This window comes from Rhipicephalus sanguineus, chromosome 1, assembly GCF_013339695.2.
Source record: "Rhipicephalus sanguineus isolate Rsan-2018 chromosome 1, BIME_Rsan_1.4, whole genome shotgun sequence".
Lineage (NCBI taxonomy): Eukaryota > Metazoa > Arthropoda > Arachnida > Ixodida > Ixodidae > Rhipicephalus > Rhipicephalus sanguineus.
The window spans coordinates 266,136,270-266,162,244 of NC_051176.1; the positions used below are offsets into that span (position 1 = coordinate 266,136,270).

The following is a 25,975-nucleotide window of genomic DNA, read 5'->3' on the forward strand; positions in this document are numbered from 1 at the left end:
GCCCCGTAGTTCGCGTTGTTTTGTCACATTGCCCATTTTGTCATGATTTTCTGCCTGTCTCTTCCCAATTCTTCAGATGATGAGTACTTATCCAGGCGATGTTCACCTTGGTGCTTTAATGAAACACCTTTGGGGGGGCGATCGGAGATCGTTTCACCAAACCATAGCCTCCTAGAAAGTATATAGGAGGCTATGACCAAACAACCGTTCTGTCTCGGCGCACGTGTTCAGCCACGCCCCACTTCTTGAAAGGCTCGGCACTTGGTTACTTGGTGACTTGGTCAACTTGGTCTTGACTTGACTTCAAACAATAAACCCAAAGACGCATTGTTGATGACGTCATTGTAGTGGTCACGTGGGCGAATCAGATTTTTTTTTTCGACTGTAGAAAAGCTGTCCCCGTTCCGCGCGCGGTGTTTACATGTTAACGCATATGTGCGTGGTCAAAGAATGCCGCTTGCTCTTCGTTGTCAGCGTCTTTGGTTTTGATTAAACATGTCCAGTGGAGGTGCTGACATGGCAGAGGGAGAACTAAAGGCGATTATCTCCATTATTGACCTGCTCATCTCGACGAAGCACTTCAGTAAGTTGCTGTTGTTGTGTTCCGTCAGATCTAAAGATATTGTTAATCTCTCAAATATAGACATTTCATTACCAGCGTCAGTCCTGTATCTTCCTAATCTGGGCAATGTATGAGTCTCACTTTGACATCGCTTACCTGCTTCCTGTCAACGTAGGAATGGTTCACTACGTACCTGTTCTGAAGATTTGTATTTCTGCATGCAATCATTTCTTGCGCGCAATTTTTCTTATTGATCATGTGAATACTGGTGAAATGTTTTTCTGATCGGAAGCTATGAGTCCTGTTTGTGGCTCACAGCTTTTTCAGCCTTAAATGCTTTCTTGCAGCCATACGAATTTTCAGGACATATTGTAAAAACTTTGCACACTTACAGGAAGTAGGAAAGCGGGTTCAGTGTGCGGCACTTAATGTTCCGTGAGTCAATTTTGCAAAATATTTCATGAAGAATGCGTCTATATTTTGCAAAGGACGACTGGAAGAGAATGGAACAATTGGGGACTTCGGCCATCAAAAGTTAAAAAGATGATTCGGAATGTTGAGTTGGTAGTTTGGGACTTTGTGAAAAAATGTGCACACCACATTCTGAAAGTCATTTTATGACTATGTCTACTGTCAACCATTAAATTTCCCTCCCTCTTTGTCCTTAAGTCATCGTCGCTTTAACTGAACTGAATTGCTATATTCATCTTATAGCCATTCACTCTTGCTTGCATAGGCTATCACCAAATTTAAATGCAGTGTTCAAGTATACAACATATGAAGCCATGTGACCACAGTTTTACTGTAGAAAAATTGATCGAGGGGTCAATTTTCGTCGGACATCTACGCGACACCAAGAAAAGCGTATGGTCATTATTTATAGTTTTTAATTACATGTGATCATCATCAGCCTGACTACACTCACTGCAGGGCAAAGGCCTCTCCCCTGTTCCACCAATCAACCCGGTCCTGTGCTTGCTGCTGCCACGTTATACCTGCAAACTTCTTAATCTCATCTGCCCACCTAACTTAATGTCTCCCCCTCGCGCGTTTGCCTTCTCTTGGAATCCTGTCTGTTACTCTTTCTCAATGACCAGCGGTTATCTTGCCTACGCGCTACATGCCTTGTCTATGTCCATTTCTTCTACGACGCAGCAAGCAATGGAAAGGAAAATTATAGGTGTAACTTAAGGGACAAGAAAAGAGCAGAGTGGGTCAGGGAACAAACGGGTGTTAAGGACATCTTAGTAGAAATCAAGAATTGGTATGTAATTATGACTTAAAGTGATGAAAGTTGTTGAAAAACAAACAAATAGCTGGCTTCATTACCTGTTTGTTTCATATGGCTATGTCCATGAGAGGAGCAGTCCTCATTCTCTACTTTTCCCCACCTCTGGCAGCTACACAGCCACAGGGTCCTCAGGCTTGTATGTGCTGGCTTTGTAATGCATAGATATTACGGATATCATTGCTAATATTTGCAGGTTTAGTGGCCAAAACTGTACTAAAACAGCACATAACCAGCAGCACTTACATAAGAAGTTAGCTTTTTTAGACATGCTGCTTTAATGGTGCATTGGGCGACTTCCTTCTTGCAGTTTTTATGGCAAGTAAAAATGCAAGCTGTAATCTGACACTTGTATTTTGTCTGGTCTTTGGAAAAGTTTGCTTTGGATCTCATTTAAGTGACCTTTACCTTTCAGATGTCGATGGTCAAGTTGGAAGCCTTGACTTACTTCTAAAGCAGAGGCTTCACCATTTTACCGAAGCAGTCTCAGCTGACAGCAACCTTTTTAAAGTCCTCTCTGAGAATTCACCCCATTTACTGCAGCCCCGTGGCAGTGAGAACCTGTATTGGCTCTTCCTTGATCACTGCATTTCGCTATTAATGCTTCTGAAAAATTTTCTGGACACAGCGTCTACGGCAGAAATGCCACCACAGCTGCAGGGCTCTTCCCAGCAATCCAACGCTCCACCGGCACCTCCTGCCTGCCTTGGTGCTCTGCAGCAAAAGACTGTGCAAAGCCTCCTGCAGTTTGTAGTGGCTCTCGGGATCAATCCAAATCTCTTACCAGGAGTGGGGCTGGCGTTGGAACGACGGACAGTCAGTGCTGTGCCTGAATGCAGCATGTGTCTGCTTCCATGGCAAAGGCATAGATTCCTAGTGGCCTCTGTGCGAGCGCTTCTGGTGTGCATCAGGAGCTCAGTGCTTTCTAGCATGATTTTGCACCATCACCTTGTTGATATTCTGGCAGCATTGCTACAACTCTGCTATGCACCAATCCGCAAAGTAAGTTAAATTACATGTTATTGTTTGTATAGGATTTCTAGTACTTGCATAGCAACACTTACAACCAGTAGGTAGTGTAGAGCTGCTGTCGTTATGTAATGTGCATCAATAAAGTTGCATGCATATTTATCAAGATACTTAGAGCTATAAATATGGAACTAGTGCAACTGTGTTTGTGTGTTCTTAGCTTTCCGATTTAAGGAGCTATTTATGAATATACTTGAACAGTGGTGTAGGCAGAAAGTTATTTGGCGGAGGGGGGGGGGGGGGGGCACGTCATTAACCTGAAGGGGGGGCGGGTCAGACAGGCAGGTGTCCATTCTAAAAAGACAGGGCGTGCAAACACGGACACAAGAAAGAAATCGGGACACCACAATGAATAGAATGAATACTTACCAACTAGCTCAGCTCTCTGTTATTCTAAGGCAGGTGTCATTTGGTGCTTGGTGTGCCACTTTCTGGCTACGCCATGGAACATAAAAAAGAAAGTGATGCTGGTCCTATTTCTCATACATCATGATGCTTCTTTCATGGAAGTGCATGTGATGTCAGATTAGTTTCACTTCATACTTGGTACAGCACTAATAAATGCCTGTTGTGCTTGCAAATTTACTCATTGGGCAAGAGTGCTGACCGAAAGAGGTTCCCCACTTCCATGAAGCTCTTCAGATCTTCTTAGTTCATCTTTAGTATTCAGTACTTCAAGGCATAGTTTTTTCACTTTCACTTTGCCTAGATGTAGAACTAGCACAGTATATGAGCAGTAAAATATGAAATTTTTCTTGTACATATTTTTGTGGTTGCATCTTGGCTTCTGGCTCTTGTAGGGGTGTATAAGAATGCTGTGTACTTTATATGTATTTTAAAATTGCAGATTGCCAGTGACAAAGACAATAAACCACATTCCAGTTTGGAAAGTTCTCCTTCAACTTATGATGACCTGAACTCATCATTGGCAAAATGTAGAGGTATGTCAGCACACTATTTTGATACCATGGGTTTTATCTATGGCACTCTTAATAATATTTTCCTGATAGCTCACCATCTTTTCTGCATGCATTAAAGATTCTTAATAGTCTGCATCTCCTTATTTTTATGCTTGCTTTAGCTGCTGCACCGCCTGATGATGCCAGTTTAATTCAAGAAATGCTGGTGGACCGACAGTGCCTCTCTGTAGACTTGCAGTATCTGCTGAAAAATACTTATCAACCTTTGATTGTTCGAGAGCTTCTGCTTTTACTTTCATATGCAACCAAGCCCAAGGTTCAAAGTGTAAGTATATCATTGCTGAAATTTCCTATTCGTATACAGAGGAGTTTTAGGCTGTACTTATTTGACTGTGGAACATTAGTGCATTCTGTGCATGTTAAAAAATTATTTTTAGAAATGAAAGTTACTGATAACATTGGAACATTAGTTATGAGCATGATTTTGTAATACTGCTAGGTGGTATAATTTCGACCGCTAGTGTTTCAGTGTGTACCTGAAACACAGTACGTGAGTGTTTTTGCATTCTGATTCCACTGGAATGGACTATTGACAGCGGCCGAGAATTTAACTGACTACTGTGTGATCAGCAGCAGATGGCCCAAACTGCTTCAGGTTTTAAATTTTTGAGGCATCACAGTTGTAAAATATCACTTCTATGCTGAGTCATTCCACACCAACTATCCCAACCTTGGTTCTTGACCATTTATGATTTGATTGAAAAAATATTTATCTAAAGCAAGAAGTTCTCCTACAAAAATTTTCTGCAAAAAATAAAGAATATCCAACACTGCAAGCCACATGTGAAGTTTTTCGGAATGCTTGAAACTATGAATCGGCGTACGCATTGTCAAAAGATGTCATCTTCCAGAATTATGTTAAGGCAAAATCTTCCACAGAGAACTATCATGGGCTTTACGTTTAAAATAATTTTAGGGGCGAAGCTCCTCTTAGTCTAACCTTGTCACGTCTCCGTTGTCCGGCGTAACCACCTTTGCAAACTGCCCACTACTTCGTCTTTGCAAACATCCCACTACGACCCATCACCGATCCATCACTTCACCGACCATAAAGCAGTTATAATGAAGGGGGAATGGAAGCCACGTCTAGCTACCACTTACGATTAATAAAATTTCTTGTATCAATATATACAGTGTTTGTCACGTCTTTGATGATGTACTGGGCTATCGCTTTGATTACTGCTGAGCGAAACCACTGAAGATTTCACGGTGTGACCATGATTGCTTCAGGAGCTTCGCCGAAGCTCTTCATCATTCACCAATGGATATGCTGTAAATTTTTTTATCAACTTTTACGGTTTTCTGTGTTTTTTTGTACTGCCTTTAATACAGACAATATGGTCCATATTGGGGATTTTTTTTTATTTGTAGAAAGGTAACATTTGAGCTGTGTTGGCGAGAAGGTTATTGCAGTCCTTTGAGGTCTGAACAAAGAACGAGCAAGGATGCGAGACAGTGCGGAATTGAGGTGGTTTCACAGGATTCTTGTTGCTGCGGCTTGAGTGGCAGTAGGCTAATAAATGCGTTTGGGGGGGGGGGGCAGTGATGTAGGAAAGAATTTGTGGAAGAGGCGGATGTTTGAGCGGTGGGATACAAGGTTGTGGAGGTTGGCTTTATAGTTAAGTTTCGATGAGCTAGAGGTATATGATTAACATAAAATTTAAAGCGTACTGTGCGGCTTTGCTCAATTAAAGCATGGTAATATGGTTGTGCAGTAAAGGTTCCAAAGTGCTCTTGGGTATTCGTGTTTAGGCTTGACTAAGGAGCAGTAAATTGGAAGGTTTGACAGGGGGGGCACTAGTTGGATATTACGGTGAAGAAAATGAACATTGACAAACTGCTGGCGATTGCTCAGAAAGTTATGTATCCAGTCGAAGATGAGATAATGAAGGTTTCAGTGCGAAAGGTTTAAATATAGTCTGTTATGAAGTACCTTATTGAATGCCTTTTCAAAGTCCAGAAATAGGGTGTCAACAAGTGTGTTAGCACCAGCGTTAGAACTAATGTTGTTGACAAAGGCAGCCAACCTGCTCATGAGCAGTTCACTATGGGCACACCTTACAGGAAAGTAGCTCATATACAGTTGACTACTATGGAGACTGGGTTTCAGCTGGAAGCTTCTAGATTTACAACTGACCCTCATCTGCTTGAGCTGACAGTTAGGCCCTCTTGTACATTATGGGAAAATGGCAGTTAGCTCAGCCTGCTCAGGACATGCGAACAGGCTAGTACTTATTGACACTTTGTAGATTTCATTGTCTGTTGTACCTATTAGCCTAACATTATTAGCCTAACATGAAGCATTGCTGTTCCACTGTCCATAAGGTCAGCACCGTTGTATGCCTTTGACTACACATTCAATGGATGCTTGTCTGAAAAGGCATAGGTGTTCGCACAAGGGGGGCAGGGACCGCCCCCTAAATCACCTAAGGGTTGGTGCAAAGTCTTCCCCATATTTTATTCAGTTGGACCTGTCCCATTGTTGTTTAAAGAGCAGGGTTATGGCCACGCAGGTTTTTGACAATCATGGTGACCGAAGGCCCCATGATGTTGCATTCCAAGAACTGTTAACTTCCCATCTTTACTCTAGAAAGCCAAGGGCCAAAGGCAGGTCATTATGAGAAGCACGTCATCACTTCATTTTCATTTTTCCATCCATTCTAAATAACGGCGAGGGGCGGGGGGCTGTGATGAAACTTTGCCCCCCCCCCCCTTGATGGGGAACCCTGTGCATGCGTATGTAAAAAGGCAAATATGGCTGCACTCTCAGAAAATGTGGTACCACTTTGTAAAAGGGTAAAATGCAAAATGACTTGCAGTGTCTGCAGATACAGACACTATGAGCTCTTGAAACTGCTAGGGGCTCATGATGACATCACTTAAATGAACACATAGTTTCTCTGCAGATTTTGATTGATGCATCACTTTTTAGGGTAGAGTTTCGCATTATCTCTGTCTACTTGTTATCCACCAGGTCATTCCACCAAAGTATCAGTAGCCACTGATTCCCCATCTACTAGAAATGTGAACCCAGACTGCTCCATGGAAAGAAAAAAAAAAACTATATTTCTTTCTGTGATGAAAGAAAAGTATTTTGGAGAATTAAACATGCAGCATAGCTAGCTGGGGCATCGCATCACTGTAATTTCTGCTAGAGGACTATTGCTGAAATATTGGGGGCATGTGAATAGCGAATTTTAGAACCGAATTGAATACAAATTGAATAGTAATGACACCGAATGGAATACTATAAATACTATCCGAATAGTTTTCGAACAGTTTAGTAAGGCAACTCGAAGCAGCTTTAGAATTTCATAGCATTTTATTTGCAACGAATATTCACTAAACTTTACCAAAGGACCATGACGATTACTTTTAACCGACAAAAACTACTCCAATTATGTAAACTGAGGTAAGCTCATATGCATCAGCGACTAGAGCATTCGGTATATTTTGTAACTATACATTAAAATGCAGCAGTGACTACAGTATGCACAGTGGCTCTTTGTCACCAGCCTTTAAATAAAACTGAGGCATAAGAATTAAGCACTGTTGAACCGAACACCGAATATGCAGCTAAACATTTAATGATACAAATAAACCAGTTATCACATCATGGGCCTTAGTACCAAAGGCAGGTAAACATCGTTATTGAATTCTTCACTTGCAAGAAAATTTACATCAACATAACACTTGTGTCCGTTAGTCATGTAAACGTGTACAAAAATTGCACTTCTGTATCCGAATGCAGCCGAAATCCCCACTATCCCATGACCGATTTCATAGTGATGGTAGTGGAATGGCGACACATTCACTTTGGCGACACTGCAGTTTTAAGCAAAACAACCCTTTTTCCTGTGATCAATATAGCGTCGATAGTCCCTTGAGAGGAGGGCTGCATGCATCTCGGTAATTCTGTTTTTAAAACTAGTAAAAATGACCCCTCGCTGTTCCAACGTTTCGTTACTTCGGGGTTTTCCCGTCCGTGCTGATTATTGAAAAAATATTCGAAAAATATTTGGTATTTTGACTATACACTATTCAATTTGTTATTTGACATTTTCAAATATTCGCACACCCCTATGAAATATTTATGTACCTGCTCCATTCATGCTTTGAGAAATTATTGATATTTCTGGCCCTTGTCATAGCAAATGTGGTAATAGTGGCAAGTGATGTTGATGGCATTTATATTCTCTAGGTTTCAGGTGCTAAGAACACTCCACAGTGGCTAAAAGGCATCTGTGGGCAACTCCTCACACAGTGCTTGCTGCACGAAGGAGGCCTCACACAAGTTATCCTTGGCATATTCGATGCATGGAGTGGTAAGAAAGAAGTGTCACTTTTGAGACAGGAACTGCGGTGCACAAATTTTTCAATAAATTAAATTGTCTAGCCATAGCTGAAGCACAATATTAGTGTTCTTTTATTTACAAAAAGGAGTCAGCATTGTTGAAGAGCGATGGATGTCTATAGTGTTACTAATGTAGGTCTTCATAAGATGCACTTTCTTGGAACATTTTTGTCGTACGCTTGCTGCCCTGAGACCAGAATCACTTTTATGCAGGTAGACTTGTTTCTGTGTAACTCGGTGCACCTTAGGTTATCTTTCTGAAAAGTTTAACTTGTTTAAATAAAAGGTTTCAATTAATAAACTAATACTGCTCTATATTTTGGTATATGTATTACTAATACCATGGCTTTACATGGAACATCAGTTACAGTAGAATTTCATTGATATGACCTTCACGGGAACCGGAAAATAAAACATGTAATCCTAAAGTGTATTAACCAAAACAAAGCTTCAAGAAGTATGAAAATGGGTGTACTTGGTGACAAACTCTATATCAAAGGTCTGTGTGCCGTTTCAAATTGGCGGTGTGGTAGTGGCTCTCTGTACTCTCCTGATGGGGATTTATCAGCACTGCTGCCACAGAATCTGCATGGATGCGGGTGTGTAACATGTTCTTGGGTTGTTGAAATGTTGTTCGAGCTAGCCCTCTGGAATATAAAGCTCTGGATCCTTAGAAATGCCCATAAAAGCCCACTTCTGTAGTCGTATTATCCAATTCCAGGTGAAAATGTTATCGCTATAACAATATGAAAATACATTGCTCCTGTGAAACATTAGCCAGGAAAAGAAGAAAAAAACATATCCTGAAAAATGTATTGTGCAGAATCATATCAGTGAGATTCCATTGTATTTTCCTTCTTGTCGTAGTTGTAAATGTAAATACCCTCTTTGTTGGACTCCACATTATGTGTGCAGTACACCTGCTGTATAATGAAACCTTTCACATGCATCCTAAGTTTATGCAAGTGGTACATCCACACCAATGCCATGTGAATTATGTATTCAATAATAGGGTGTAATTTAGATGCTCTGGTGGGTGCAAGCATGCTGTTTCATGTTTTGCCACTTGAACTGTTATAACCTTTTTGTCCTGAATCTGTTACTGTGGGATCTGTGGTGTCTTAATGATCACAGAAAATTTTCGTGGCAAAGGTGAAAGTTTTTATTAACTTTACAGCAGGAAATGTGCTAATTTTCAGTGCATTTATGTTTTAATTTTTTATGTGTAAATGGGATATAGTTTAATTGGTGACTTTTTTTATGTTACAAGAGAGTTAAATGTTGAGCAGTAGGTGTTTAGATGTCAAATTATAGCATATCAAAATATTTTCTACTCCTTTTCACTATGATGTGGTATCTGGATTTGAATGTAGATCTACAGCATGCCTTTTTTTCAGTGGATGACACTGGTGGGGTGGTGTCTGAGAAAGACTGGAAGAAATGTGAAACATTTGCCAAGATTGTTGCCAGGATGCCAAGCGCAAAGGTTGTTACTGTGGAAAGCTATTATGATAGGATTGCTGAACAGGTGAGTTAAGAACATGAGGAAACACCTGTGCAAATAGTATGTGCTTGCTAAAATGATAGACAGAGCTGCATGAGCAGTAAATACAGTGTTTTCGAAAAGTATACCATGAGCCTGAGCTGAATACTGAATCAAAAATCCCTAACACTACACGGTATTGAAATCCCACATCCCAATCTTGGATTCCAGCTTTTAATCTCAAAGATCGTGATTTATCATACTGTAGGTTCTGTGAGCTCATGTGAGCACCAGAATTTTGCATCATTCTACACCCATCTGTAGCTCTTGTCCAAATTGTTCCTATAGTGGCCTCAGAGCTTGACAACTAATCACTCTGTTTTTCTCCATTACAGAAGAAATCTGGTATTCCATTTTAATTCGGAAGCAGTTTTTCTCGAGGTTTCCTGCAGACTTCCCTTTCATGAAAATTATTACATCACTCAACATGGCTTCACGCAGGACAACTCATAAATGTTGAGTCAGCATCTATGACCAGCCATCTCTACTATAGCTACAGATGTGTCACTCGCTGTTTCTGTTTTATATACGGAATTCAGTGACTAGCACTACCTAAATACCTCATTACAAAAATATATGCCGTCATGTGCATTATTCCTTTCGTAAACTGAATATATTTCTTTGATTCTGTCTCCCATTTTAATTTCTAGCTTCCTTTGGATCTTTCTCCCCATTTTCATAGTACTTGTAATTTCTTCACTAAGGGCACTTGGCCTAGACAAATGAATTGCCGGGTGTGTTCTTTGGCAGACACCAACTAACTTTCTGAAATACTAAATGTTACGGGACACTTTTGCAGCATTAAAAGGCTTAGATGCTGTGGTCGGTGGTACTAATACTGCAGGGGCGTAGCCAGGGGGGGGTTCAAACTCCTTCCGAAATTTTTCAGTTTTGCTTGCGTATATATACACGCACACATGCATACACATGCACGAACATACATCAAGTATGGTTGAACCCCCCTTCCCCCGAAAAAAATTTCTGGCTACGCCCCTGTAATACTGTGTCATTTCTCTCCACTGCTTGGGTTTGCTTCTCCACGCTACATTTTTCACAGAAACCCACTGTGCATCTCTTGTCTAGATGCACTAAAATATACTCTTCTTTCGTGGGTAATACAAATTTCAGTGCCATATAATTGCTAACCATTTGTGACTACATCTACTCTTTTGATGACACTTAGTGGCTGCCACTTTTGTGATAACCTAGTTTCATTCAGAAACTAAGTAATCCAAAAAATATGTTGGCCTGTGAAAGTCAGTGTGCACGTCACAGTCAAGCGTTTATTAGAACTGAGTAAATATGGTAGTCACTGTTGCTGAAATAAGTTGTCTGATCTGCTAGGAAATTGTGCAGAAGTGAAAGACATATGAGAAGCCTACCTTGAGATCCCAAAGAGCAGCTGTCTGTCATGTCAGAGGTTAGGGCCATAGTTAAGCCGATGGTCAGAAACTGATGTGGCCAATGCATTTCAAGATGGTAGCAAAAAGTACAGGGAACTAAAAACACGAAAAGGTCGCATACTCAATGGGCATAAAGCTTGGAGAGTGTTGGTTTTTAGTTTATCTTGCAAGAGATGCTTGAGAAGGGAACTCCTGTCGGCTGTGGCTCTTGCCTGGAAGATTCTGTACCTGTATGTTTAGCAAGCTTACAAAATTGCAATTGCAGTTCCTCCTTTTTAGTTAACAATCACAGCTCCTCTTTCAAGAAATGCTCTCTTATTGTTTTTTAAATTGATATAGTATAATGCACAAACACTGAAAGAGTAGTAGTTTATGCCATTGTTTGCCACCTCTTGTGTATAGGAACCATTTTTAGCTGCATGTAGCCTGGATGTACGTGCTGCTGTGTTTCCATGAAGCTGGGGTCATTCCACGCCAAACGTCCCAGCCATTTTGGCGACCATCTCAAATGGATTTAAAAAAATCGTGCTGATTTATTGCATTAAAAACAGTGAATTGCTAGAATATTTCGGAAAGAAAAGAATTTTGGTCTTGTGAGTGCCACGTGACCAAATCTTCAGTGAATGCGAGCACTAATAGCCTGCAACTCTTGCCCATACGACTTACTTACATGAAGTGTGAACAATATTACACTGTGTCTTTTTTATTCTTTTCTCCAGAACAAATGCTAGGAGTGTTTTAAAAAGTAATCTGTCAGTCGAAACTTAAAATAGTGTTTTCCTTAAGTGTCTCTTTAAGACTTTTTATTCAGAATGAGTTGTTACCAGGGTCTAATCTTGTGTAGAAATGCTTGTCACGTAACTGACTGATAATATATGAAATCATTGCAGGTGGTGGAGCTTCTATTTCGGCCACAAGGCTCTATCATGGACAAGATCATCTTTCGTGTAACATGTACTATTGTGGGTGCCATGCTGGAGGAGCAGCCCCAAAAAACATCAAGCCTTGTTTTAAGCAAGGTCTTTAGACCCCTTTTCACCTGCACCTGCCAGCAGGGTAAGCTAAAACCACGTCTGCATACCATGGTGCTCAATTGTACGTTCAGGAGTACCAACCACTGCAGGTTTCAGCTAGGCAAGCAGCAGGGTCATGTCAGCTGTTGCCTTACAAATACAAGTGCACTGCAGTGCACACATGCTTGCTCCAATTGAGCGTCTGGTGACACCTGTCGCTCTGCAGAAGAATATGCTTTGTGCAAATACATGGGATGGACACGGCCAGCATATTATTGCAGCATGAAACGCTCCATGATGTGCCTTGAAGGGAGATATGCTCTGGGCAGCCATGCTACACACTTTTGCAGTGACCATAGGGCTGGAGTTGCAAGAGTCCTGCGTATCCTCTGATGCATTGCTGCCTTTGATGAGTGCAGTGTGCAGGACCATGTACAAGTATCGGGCACCTTTCTTTGGCAAAGTGTTCAGAAAAGAGCAATTCGAGATATACACTCACTGCACATGGAGGACACTGTAGAGAAGCATAAGTCTGAGCACTTGTGAAGGCCGCGGCTGTGGAACGTGAGGAAAAGCATGTATTGTTGCGCATATGGACGAGGAAAACGAAGACAGGTGAACGTGCTTGCTGCTCTGAGGTAGAAAGAAAAAGGAAGACGAAGTGGTGATCTCTAGCTAACCGGCCACTCCTGAGCTCACCTTCACAACCTAATAAACGGCCCCCTTTCAGCCTTAGTGGTCTCCTCCAAGCGTAACAATATCATAAAAGCTATGTTGAGTTAAAAGAAGCTTAAGTCAAAGTCCATTGTTGCATTTTTGATATGTTAGAGTGCTTTGCACTGTTCATCAAACCATTTAATAATTTACTACTATACTAATTGGGTATTAACTGAAATGAAATTTGTTGTATTGTTTAAATGTACTCTGCATGGCCAGAAGGAATAGTACACATTGTTCCAATCTTCTGCTATGTGGAGGTGTTGGGCATCACAGGGATAAAGGTGATAGAGCAGGAAGCAAACTTCCAAACTCTCGCTGCCAATTCTGAGGTTGGAGGAGAGGGAGCAAAGTGTACATAAACATGCTGCTTAGAAGGCAGTTGCTGCCGTGACAGATCCTCTTGTCACAGCGCTGGCTATAGCGACATTGCCTGTTCAACGATTTTTCATTGCGCATTGCCATTCGAACATACAAGTGAACACATAGCGTAGGGTTGCGCGAAAGAACAAGGACGAAGGTAAGTGGACAGGACGGGCGCAAAACTTCAACTGAATAAACGGAAGGCCAAAGCCGTTAAAAAGTTTGAATCAACATCTGCCTGACACGTGCCTAAAAAACCGAACAAATATAAGAACCAATAAAAGCGGAAAACTAAGAGCAACAAAATTTGAAACCTTATCTAAGGTCCACCGCGCAAACGCCAACCTGCAAACATGTGGTGATAGTGATATGCGGGTACAGTATGATCAGTAACATGCGCTGAAGTAGCAAACAAGAAAATAAAACACAAATGAATGTCTCATTACGTAAAACCATCTAAAAATTGCTGCTCCTTCGGGAGCAATGTCAGTGAAGGCATGCTAACGCAATTGTCGCTTCGCGCAATGAAGAAGGCCTCTATTAATTCTCTTTCCATCTTGTCATTAGACTTGTACAGTATTCGGGTCTCCTTTAGTTTCAGCGAACAACCACATCTCCTACAGTGTAAATCGAGATGGCCTCCGGTATGGGAGCGCACTAGCCCAAATGAGAGCTTTACTGCATCGAACATACAAGTTGTGCCATGTAACTTGAACCAAGACTTCAAAAATGAAAGGCTCATCGGAAGTGAATTGAACTGAACGCATGCTATTCAGTTTAGCCTGTAGTTGCTCAGTGTATTTTTTTTCAGTGCAGATGAAGGATAATGCCTACCATTCCCCCCTCCCCTTCGTGATGCGCTACATTCGTATTACTGTTTGCAAGCAACTTAAAATTTGTGCATAAGTGGTACTGCAAACATTTGTAGGATCATTTCTTATATTTGAGCAACCTTCTGGTAGCATGATCGTTGTGCAATATTTACTGCCAATGAATAATTCAGTAATTCCAGCACTGAAGTCAAATGAAAGGAATTGATTTTGCAAAAAAAAAATAGTTCACTTACAGGATATTAACTATATTTGATTCAAACAAGACAAAACATCATATTCTGTCTGATCCAGGTGCTGTCTTGACATCTAATGGTATAATTGCATCAGAAGAGGATTTGGGGAACTGCATTGAATTAACTCACAAGGTAAAGTGCTAAGGCTGCCTTCATCTATATGCTACTAGACTAGACCAACTTCTGCATTCAAACTCGATAGAATGAAAGCTAGTGTTTTGAATTGTCCACCAGTGTTTACATGTCTAATTATGTATTATGATGCCAAATGCCCTTGAAACTTGCTAAGCTTTTCACAAGATACTTGATCAACATGTCTATTTGTATAACTAAAGTGTAGCTACACAATGTTTGCATGGCTACCATGCACAATGACATTGCTGTGCCAGTTGCACCAAACTGCACCAAGAGGTGAAACCTGCTGCATCATGATACATTTGGGCTACAGTTTCATAATTTGCTCCATTGTTGGGCCAAAACATCATTTGTGTGTGTGTGTGTGTGTGTGTTTGAGAAAAAGAACTCATGCTTGGAATCTGTCATGACAGTAGTCGAACAAGCGTACTGGAATTAAAAAAGGATCTGAAGACCAATAACATTGTACTGCACAGAAGGAATTTGTTTTTTATTCTTTATCGAGACATTTCCCCACTTATCCCAAAGGCATTACAGCAAAGGGGTTACAAGCTTGGAAAAGTATGTCTTCACTGACACTACTCACTTGCTAAGATGACAATTGATTCCACTGAGCAATGGTTTCTACAAAGAAGAATTTTCATACAGGTTCATCCTGGCCTGGTATTCCCTAATTTTGCACTTGTGGTCAGTCCATCCAGGTATATAATTTGCTGGTTTTAGGTGACTTACACTATACTCGCGGACAACTTTTCTTGGCAATGAAGGGAAAGCTACGAGGGCGGAGCGTCTGCACATGTACTGCTACGCGAAGTAGTCCGGTTTGGCGCGCGTCTCATAACGCCGTGGGAAGTGATGGCTAGCGTTGCATTTCGACGCAAACGCTGCTTAGCGTCTAAAGTACGGGTAAAAGGCGCCACTTTTTCACGCACGCAAAAACGCATAGTGACAACGCATAAAATAAAAGAAATACAAATATCTCGCTTGTGTGTGCTGCGTTCCGTCTCAAAAGCTACATGTAGAAAATGGAGGAGTATTTTATATATCTCACGCAGAAAATACGGACGCAATTGTGGGACTACATTCATTAGTGGTGGGATACGTGCATTGTGGCTCTGTAGCCTTCGCTTCATTGCCAAGAAAAGTTGTCCGCGAGTATATCAGTTCTCGTTTTCGAATTAAATATTTAGTACAAAAGTATAAACAGCATTTCTTTTTCGGCGAGATGAAAGTGACTCCCAATTCAACTCGCTCTTCATGTTGCTGCAACTGTAGCATTATTGGATTAGGTTGCTGAAAAGCAGGTAAATTGTAGTTATCGCATATTGACGAGCACAGCTTACCATAATCATATGCCTAATTAGCACTTGCGCTGTAGTGGAAAGATTTTGTTGCCTGTTGTAAACATCTAGCTGGGCTACAAAGATGTGTGCCTGAACATCATGTCTCGCAAATAGGAAGAGTTCCAACACCTAGCTTGTACTGAAAGCACGGAACATCATCAGGAGGGTTATTTTCTATATGAAAACTAACCCCTCAGAAGCTTATGCCACGTTTTCAGTATTGAAGCTTTTGCTTCAATTTTCATTTTGCCTGAAACGCTGTAACTAAAGCGCCAGGAGAAGCTTTCTTTGTATGACATACGAATACTAAAGGTATTAGGAATTTTTTTCTATTATTGTAAGGGACCTGAGTTCACAAGGCTGAAGAACTTGGGACTCGCGATAGGAAAATGAAAATCAAAAAGGCACTTTTTTTCTCTGGGATAGTCTGAACAAGTATATGCATGCGTGTGTGCATATATTGATTGGTTTTGGCGAGCATGGGAACATGGCATTACTGCCCTAGCTAGACCTAATACACTATATGCGTTCACATATTTGTGAGGAAGTTTCAGCCGCTCCAAAAGCTGTCCCGAAGTGGCTTTTGCCAGTCGTGTCACTGCTTTCATAAATACTAATTTTGTCACACCCAACTTTGATGACTTCTTTTAGATTGTGTCCTGCCTTGACCCCAACCATTCAGTTCTTGAAGCAATAGTTCCAGTTTTTCCAGTAATTTTTGAGATTGCTGTCTGCACTGAAAACACGGTGTCCTACCTACGGTGAGTTTTTACCAGCTTTACTTGAACTGGTAATAGGCAGGGTTGTTTCTTTTATTGCATTAAAATACTACACTGTATCTTCCTGTTGACGTTTTTTGCCACATTTTCATTCATCCCTTTTGCTGTTGCCTTAATATTTATGGCATGTTATTTATCTTACTTCTCAAGTTTCTACAGCAGCTGAAAAAACAATGAAGAGAGTGCCTGTAGTACATCTGGAGTGTGGATTTCAGGGGCTTAAAATAAAAGAATTCTTCGTGTACTTTTAGCCCTTTGAGATGCTTCGTACACAATTGTGTACATCACTTGTTTGTGCTAGTTGTGTTGACTAGGGGCTAAGAAAGAGCAAGATACATTGAGGTTTTGATGAATTGAACCTCCTGCATAATAAATATGTCTTCATTTAACTTCATCTTGCAGTGTACTGTTTAATATAGTCACTTTGCTGAAGGCACTACCATGTTCAAAGAGTTGTTCGACGTGCCGCTTCTCGTGAGCCATGTCTAAAGTATAATTTTTCTTTTCTCAAGATGAACATAACCAAAAATGAATTTGCTCTATATTTTAGCCTGAGATTTCATTATATTTATGCAGAAACAGAACATGACTGACTTCGGGATAAATTGATATTTAATTACAATTTAATTAGGATTATTTACTATAAACACATAAATAAACTTATTATGAAATTATTTTTGCTGCAATAGAATATCGCGTGCCTAGAAATAATGTTGCGTCAATTTGATGCATTTACAGACAATTCTTCGTAGACGGCGTCTGAAAGGGTTAAGGAAAGTTAAATCTCTCTTTGTTGCATATACGAAAGCAGTATTTGTGTCAAAGATATATAACGGTATGATGTACTCTTCACAGCTTGTCTACTCTTTACCTAATGCTAAAGTGTTACTGTCACGCAAATTTTTATCTTGCCTGTTTTGCTTATTTTGGTAGTTGTTCACTGCCATAATTATGGTATGACGTCTGTATTCCACAAGAGCACCACAAATAATTAATTACAGCACCTTTTATACTATCTAAATGTCAGTGTTAAGCTTTGCACTACTTTGGACGTAAAAGAAAGAAAAAATGTCACAGTTTCACCGCAACGGTGAAGCAATGAATGCGATAGCAACAAATTGGAATGTAATGCGAAGAACGGAAAGCAGCTCGAAATTGCCAGCGCGTCGCTCGAGCGCAAAGGACGCATGAAAAGAACGCACACAGGAAAAGCGCGAACTATCATGCGTCACAGCTCGATACTTGAAGCGCACTGCTGAAACATACAGCAGGACGCACGAAGCGAACGAACAGGTATACACAGGACGAGCGCGAACTAAATGTCACAGTTGTTACTTATTTCTGTTTGAACAGCGCGCTCCTTTCACAAATTGGCCGCTGCAGCGAGCGAAATGACCTTCGTACGCTCTGTGACTTCAGCGCGGACATCGCGGGGAAAGCACAAGACATACAATCGCCCGCTCAAACATCCCCCGCCCACCCCCTTCTTTCCTCGAGATAAGTGCACGAAGGCGACCACGCCCTGTAGGGCGAACAGCAACGGCGTTCGCAGGAGCGGGATGGCGACCTTTAAAGCCCAGCGCCTAGCGCGCTCCTCACACCATCTCGCTGGTAATGAAGAAACGCTTATAAGTGCCTGCCATCTCTGAGTCCGGCCAGCGGTAAAGGGTGTGTATATAATGCTCACCGTTAGCTACCTGGACGATCTGCGTTTCGTGGCATAGTGGCTAGCGCCACGTGCTGCGGAGCGAGATGTCCCTGGTTCGATTCCGCGCTTTGGAAGTATTTTTCTGAATTATTTTTCTTTGGGGCTTTTATATATATATATACATACTTATACATATACGGTGCATGACGGCGGCGGCGACGGCAACGGACAAAAACCTGCCGAGACTGTCCATATAATTGCTATCGCAATAAAAAAAATCCTTTTTGTCATTTCATGCAGGAGGTGGCAGTCGTGTGTATTGCAAACTCGGGAGCACTCTAATCAGCCAAATGTGGCGTTCAAAGGCCATACAACTACTTTGTCTCTGAGAGCTGCCAAATTGGCAAATTGCAATTTGAGACAGAAAACGAAGCATCTTAATTTTTCTTCTTTTCTGTTGTCGTCACCCCCCTCTGCGCCCTCAGCAGATATCCGAAATCTCACAGTCCTCCTGTCAACGAGTCTGCTTAGTGGTGCCTCATGAATGAAACTGCTGTGAAATTTATGAGCATCGTTTGAAACATTCCTGTATGCAGGCAGCTTTTAATAATTGGAATGAAGGAAATGTGGAACAGAAATACGTATAACGTAGACATCTCGCACTGCATGAAGGGCCGTGCTCGTGTAGGGGCCGCTCCCCCCAACTTGGCACTCCAAATTTTGAAGAAAAGAAAAAAATCTCGCCTGCAAACGGCAGCGTCGTCATGTCTCACGTACGGCGCATTTTGCGGGAGCCACCAGATAGCAATAGCTGTCCTGCGGCTTCGTCAGCGGCGCTCTTGCGTTGCCTCTGCTCGGGGATGACCCGAGCAGCGGTCGCGAGCCGAGCCCGAGCAGTGGTACCATTGAAGACATCTAGCGAGGATGTCCGTAGCTAGAGGCCAAATATCTCATCGTTAGGTATATATGGCCTGATTAAACAGGTTTTTTCATATGTGGATCGAAGATTGAGCAAAAATTTCACACTTCCGTGAAAGGGCCGCACCCCTTTAAAATGGCGGGAAAAAAAAGTGCGGCCCTTACACGAATGTATATGGTAATGTGGAAGTAAACTGTGATGATTACTTTGTTGTAGAATGATACTGATTTGATCTGTATGTTGGGTATGCTGTGGGTTTCATATTGTAGCCAACCTCAGTGTGATAGAACTTGTGTTTGTTGTCTGCTGTTACATATGTTGCAAGTGCCATTGGAGTAGTCATTTCTGCACTGATGCACATCAGTAAAAAGCTCAACTTATACTTCGCGTAAGTCTGACAGAGTTATTTATCAAGGGCGTAGCCAAGGGGGGGTTGGGGGGGGTTCAAACCCCCCCCCCCCCCCCCGAAATTTTTCAATTTTGCTTGCGTATATATACACGCACGCATACAAATGCACGCACGAACATACATAAAGTATGGTTGAACCCCCCCCCCCCCCCCCCCCGAAAAAAATTTCTGGCTACGCCCCTGTTATTTATATATACCAAACAGTGCTGTATAGTACTTATTTAAAAAATGCGTCATTCGTAATGTCCATGTGACACTTGTGAGATGTTTCAAAACAACTGCAAACCTGACTGAACCTGTCATTTGGTCACGTAGTACAACTGTTCTTGGAGGACTTGTATTGTTTCAAAGCCCTACATAAGACAAACAGTACTTTTTAACCTGCTTATCTTGAGAGTACCAAGTGTGCCACAGCAGCCTCATCAAAGAGTCAGGTGAAAGATACTGATGCACTGATACTCTTTTTAGGAAACCTTGTGAAGAAGTCTTGTGTGCAGTGTACCACAGCCAGCCATCTACAACTTCAGTTGAGTTATTACACTCGTGTCTCTTCAAAGGTACAAATCACCTTCCGCTTGCCACATTACGCGATGATGTTGCCTTTGTGCTTGGTAGTTGCGGTGGTGTCGAAGCAATCCATCGATTGTCACCGTTGAGGTAAGCAGCAGTGCTCTCTTCGGAGGCATCTTGTCTGTTTGTCCAAATGTGTTTTCTTCCAGCCAGTGTGCTAATCTTGCAGATTTATATGCCATTCCATTATTTTTGCTTTCATCATATTACTTTAAGAACTGTTATTCAAAAACCTTTATGACACTCTAAACACTTTATTGCCCTCACTTTCATTTATGCTCAGTGACCTGCATATCTTTTTTTTCTAGAATTTTAAATTAAATATGTACGTGCATGTAGTTATTGTACTTGTTGTGGTGTGCCAGATCGCATAAATGTTCAAATGTCATAATAGTGTGTTGTGAAAAGAGTATGTGGTGTCATGTTTCAGTGATGATGAATGGCTAAAACGGATAGATCAAGCTTTCCTAGCTGCTTCCTCTGTGTTCCAGCATGGCAGCTTGAAAGAGTCATGCGCTACGTTTTTCATGTCTCTGCTGAAGGTAAGTGTCTCTGTTTATTATGTGAACACCTTTCACCATTTAGATGGCAGAAAATTTATTCATTTTTTTTTAGCATCTCGTTTACTGCATTGGTTTTTAAATTGAGCTACAATACTAACTGTTAGTGTCACATTTCTTTGTTGAATAGTGTAACAGTTTTAAGAAGGCTACCCTATCACATGCTGCTGATATTTTGGTTTATTGGGGTTGGAAGTTTTTTTAAAATTTGGGGGGATTCAGACAGAATGGCTGCAGCAATACAAAGGACCCTTTATATTGGGGGTGTGTTGTTACTTTAGCTCCTGTATTCTTCTGCATGGTGTTTTAGGCCCGTGTACTTTAGGTGCACGTTAAAGAACCCCAGGTGGTCGAAATTTCCGGAGCCCTCCACTACGGCGTCTCTCATAATCATATCGTGGTTTTGGGACGTTAAACCCCAGATATTATTATTATTATTATCTGCATGGTGTTTAATTTTCAGTAGTGTACAGCGTAGACCATTTGGCAAAGCATTTCATGAATAAAGAAGCGCTACACACAGGGCAGAGTAGCGGAGGCTTTGTGGGGTTAAAATGGCTGGCCTCCTGGCTGCCTGTCATCAGAAGGTCCACCGCGTGCCACAAGCCAGTCTAACATCCTCCACAGGTTGTAGTTTGAAGACCCCTGCTTTAGAGAATACAGTCTTCCAAAGCTGTAAAAAAAGTATGCGTTGAAGTTCAGCTCAAGCACAAAAGGCTTGGGGAAAGTTAGAAACACTGTTCTTGTAACTTCTTAATTTTGAATGTTTTAATATGTAAATATACAGAACAATAGAATTGTGCATAATGTTAGATTGCAGCAGGACATTAGTATTTGCTTATTTCTAGAGGTGTGGTAATAGTAGAGAATTTCCAATTATGAATAGAATATTTTAATATTAGATTTTGATCCTCGAATTGTTTAGGCATTATTGAGAACCTAAATAGTGTTCTGATAGTTTTTTAAATACTTTATGTCATCTGCTGTACATTGGCGAAAATGAAAGCAAAGCAAAAGCACAGTTTTGTCCCTCAGTGTACATAACACTGAACAGCATGCTGTGTCATTCAAAGAGCCACAGTATTCCATCTAAAATGTCGGTTAGATCTGCCATTTGGCCAGTGGGTATGATTGTTTTAAACCTTTGAGGGTTGAATTTTCTCCCGAAATGCAGTCCAGAAATGTGTAATTTTTTTGTTGCTGAAATAAATTCTTCAGACGATTCATTTAAGAAAAAATTATCTAAAATTTTTTTGCGTGACTGTAAAGTGACATCAAAATCATTTTTGTTGTTACATACACTTGGTTTATTCGTAGTAACTTCAAGGAAAATCCTAAAAAAACACTTATACCATTTTTTATAAATAAAAATTATGCATTGTATTAAACATAGCTCACAGACATACAAAAATAAGCGCACCAGAGTACCTTTCCCGGTAAAAAATGTTCGTGCTCCCCAAAACAGGAAACACAACCACTGCTGCGTCGTTTGTGTAATTTAGTGCCGCACGGAAACAGATGTAATCGCGCCCCGGCGAGTAATAAACAAGAGAGTCACAAGTGGTCACCCTTTGAGAGATTAGAAACCAGACAGCCATCAGCTTTGCGGGCGCGATAAGCGATAACTGCCCAAAGGTCGAAACCGAAACTAGCCGCACCACGTGCATGCGTTCTGATGCGCAAGTGAAAGTCGCTGTGCCGCTTCGGAAAGTGAAAGAAAAGAAACAACGGAGAGACATCAGCACATGAAAAAAATTTCACGTAATACCGAAGCGTGGCAGCACATTCCAAGCAAGAGAAATGATTGTAAAATGCGCGCGTTTTAAACATACAGGCTATGCTGTACATGTACGACGAAAACCTTTTGGTGCCTGTTGGGCGATGCCATACATGTAGGACGAAAACCCTAAAAGGGGTTAAGTATTATTTTTATCTGTAGAGTCTGTGTTCTCTCATCAGAATAAATATGAAAACATTCCATTGCAACATACTTTATACAATGTGGCACCATCTGTCAGCACCATTTGAATAAGAAAGTAGGTATGTTAAATTTTTTTTTTTCAGCCAGTGATCACTGCAGATAGCACGCATGTCTGATTTGTTCTTGAAGTTATACATACATATAAATAGCCAGTAAAACTGCCTTTCAGACTTGGCCAGGTACCCTAGCACCTGAATTGTTGCTCCCAATATTTCATTTGTGCTGTTAATAAATCGTGGTTTATAATGTGCAGCATAATGACTGAATCTTAACACCTCTAGCGCACAGAAGGGACAGGAACACACAGAAACAACGTGGACGCAGCGCTTCTGTGTGTTCCTGTCCCTTCGGTGCGCTATAGGTGTTAAGATGGATTACCAACATGCCCAAGCTCACGTTCGTTCAAGATATGATAGAAACTTTAAAATGTCATGAATACCAGGATGTTTTAACTATTTGATATTAATTATGAGATAGTGTAAACTGTTCGTAAATTGCTTGAAAACTATTAGAAAACTATTTGATATTCAATTCGGTCTTAAAAGCTACTCTATGCACACCCATACTTATTTCTTTCTTTTTTGATAAATTAGTTCTTGGGGCAAATGACACAGTGTATTAGTGAATTTTTTCGTTTTTCTCTAAGGTAAATGGAGGGAGGTAAAGGTAATGGTAAAGGAAGGGAGGTGGAGGGCACGTGCTTTGAAGCGCCCGCATCGTTTAATTCTTTACCACATGTGGGGCCCCGATTTGAAAACTGCGCTTTCAATGACACCAAAGCTTGAGTGCACGTGATCTTAGACGCTCCCCTGATGTGGGGTGCTAGTTAATTATGTTTTTTGAGGCGGGCGTTTCGAACTGACGCAAAATTGTTCCCAGTTAACGATGCTAGCACTAATTATACAATACGTTAGAGCATATACGATTGAATTTCAGGATTACCAGACATAAACCTACAAATTACAGTAAAAGAGTCACAAAGCTTTCGCTGTCAGGGGTCCTTTAAGGATTGCATTGCTAGACCAAACATCCTGGGAAGGGCAGAGCTCATCTTTTATATTTTCTGCAAGGAAATCGTTTATGAGCTGGGCATGTCTTCCCTAGTGAATGAAATAACCTGTCATATTGTCTGAGTGAACTTGGACTTGGCTACCCGTGTTTGCAGGTGTGTTCATTTAGTACAGTGTAACTTGATACTGGTGATATGCTTATCTTTGTTTGTGAATTGCGTGCACTGAAACATCATGATGATGGTTGCTTTTGCAAAGTCCTGTATACTTGGTGACATTTTCATCTTTCATTAACTGTGCCATGTTTGTTAAAATAAGGTTAAACTGGGATCACCTTGCTCAATTTGTTGCAGAAACTGACTGCGACCATTGGAGATCTTCTGCCAGGAGACACGAATGACACTGTTTTGTCACCTACATCACGGTGTGAGCTCGACTCACAGGATGTAAAGGATAACCTATTGCTGTTACACCTTGTCGAAAACTTTGCTGATTTACTGTCTGAAACTCTTTTACAAAATAAGCCTTCTCTCCTGGAATTTATTGTGGTAAGTAAGCTGCCTAATACGCACAGTTATATAAAAAGATAATCAGGGTTTCTCTCTCTTGCTATGCTCCTACAGGAAACATTAAATCGAGTTACCCAGCTATCAAAGAGTACCGAAATGAACAGTCTGGCCTTACAATCAACCCTATTCTGCCTTACACTTCTGAGCCTCCTGATCTCCACAGAAGACATGGTATGTGCCTGTTTACAATGTATATATGTGATTGGCAGGTACTAAATGGCCATATGGGTTTTCAGCACAAGGAAAATATTGGTTGGGGATTGGCATGCCCAAGGTGCACACTGTGTGGGATTCTGTAGTGGAAGGGTGTATATAATTTAGTTAGGGGTGGGAAAGGGGGGCTAGGGTTGATAGAAAATTGTTAACATAAAAAACTGTGATAGTTACATGTGCACAACCAACTTCTTGTATTTTGTTGCTTGCTCAAATTCAGCAAGCTTGGAAAGTCTGAAAGTATACCTGCACATATGTAACTCTTTGCAGTCCAAACCATTACCCCCTTTGCGACTGTTCTGGTCCGAAACTATTTCGGCAGTACTATTGGGCACCATGGAAAAAAAAAATTGCACAAGAAAAACTCAGGATATTTATTTTTGCTGTTTATTTTTATGCCCAAGTCTCATCAATATCTGTGCACCATGTGGATGTGCTCAGAATACACTCCTGGGTGCAGTTTTGTAGTATTGCTGCAAGCTTATATAACTGTATAGCATATATAGTATCAGTCATATAGTCAAAGCTGAAGCAGAAGTTATTTCAAAAGTATTTTACACATAGTGAGTAAATTTGGAAAATGGGACGAAGTTCTTGTACTATATGCATATTAAGAGTACATCTGGTGTGATGTAGAAGAAGGATTACGCTTAACTCTTGTACTGACAACTACATTTTCATTTTTTTTTTCTCTCAAGGCTGCAGGAAAAAATACAGAAGTGTGGCAACAGTGCTACAAGTGCCTGGCATCCTTGGCAGGCACCACAGCAGCACTGAGATCAGGAACTTAGCACACCAATTACAGGTGTCAGTAGCAAGCCAAGGGGTGACAGCAGCACCACAGAAGTTGAGTGCTACAAATAATGCTGGCTGCTCTGCGCCGCAGGTGGCAGATGACAAGCAAGCCAGAGCTGGACGTCAAAAGAAATTGGCTGCTATTGCAGCTGGATTTAACATTATGTCTCTTGATGACAGCCTTGGCTGTGAAGCAGAGGCTGCTGTAGCCTCTCAACAGCGGTTGGGAGAGGAAATTTCTGGGGTGGCGGCACAATCATCGGGAGTCCCATCAGCTTCTGGAAGCACAGAATTTGAGCAGTTATGGTGCGAGCTGCACGATGGAATGGCACCCATCCGAGGCCATGCTTTTATACAATTGCGCCGAAGGCTTCTAGAGGGTAGTGCAGTACTGTGGCAGCAGCGAGACAAGTTGCTTGAAGCTTGCCACTCGGGCATTCAAGATGAAGATTCATATGTCTATCTGAGTGCCATTCAAGCTCTGTCTGTTCTTGTTGAAAAAGACCTAGATCATCTACTTCGATGGCTGGCAGAGCAGCTCTCCTTGGAGCAGCTCTCAGTGGAGGCACGCCTCAACTTGGGAGAGGTCCTTTTGCGGGTCACTAAAAACTTTGGTGAGTGCTCACACCGCATGCTTTCAATTAGTACCTGGCAGTCTACCTTTTCTGATAGTCAAAGAAGTCTATCAGAAAAGGTAGCTGCTGAATGATTAATTGGCAAGGTTAG

The 25,975-nt window shown here is 41.3% G+C and overlaps 1 protein-coding gene across 1 annotated transcript; it reads left to right on the plus strand.

Moving 5' to 3' along the window:
• Nucleotides 1-360: 360 nt before the first annotated feature.
• On the plus strand, nt 361-25,516 carry LOC119378900 (transport and Golgi organization protein 6 homolog). The gene is made up of 14 exons (XM_037647963.2): nt 361-583; nt 2,266-2,852; nt 3,727-3,820; nt 3,961-4,124; nt 8,061-8,184; nt 9,611-9,741; nt 12,050-12,215; nt 14,377-14,450; nt 16,448-16,557; nt 20,020-20,208; nt 20,552-20,663; nt 24,026-24,220; nt 24,296-24,412; nt 25,153-25,516. The coding sequence occupies exons 1-14, from the start codon at nt 496-498 to the stop codon at nt 25,243-25,245; spliced, it is 2,244 nt and encodes a 747-aa protein (XP_037503891.1). The 5' UTR covers nt 361-495; the 3' UTR covers nt 25,246-25,516.
• The last annotated feature ends 459 nt before the right edge of the window (nt 25,517-25,975 follow it).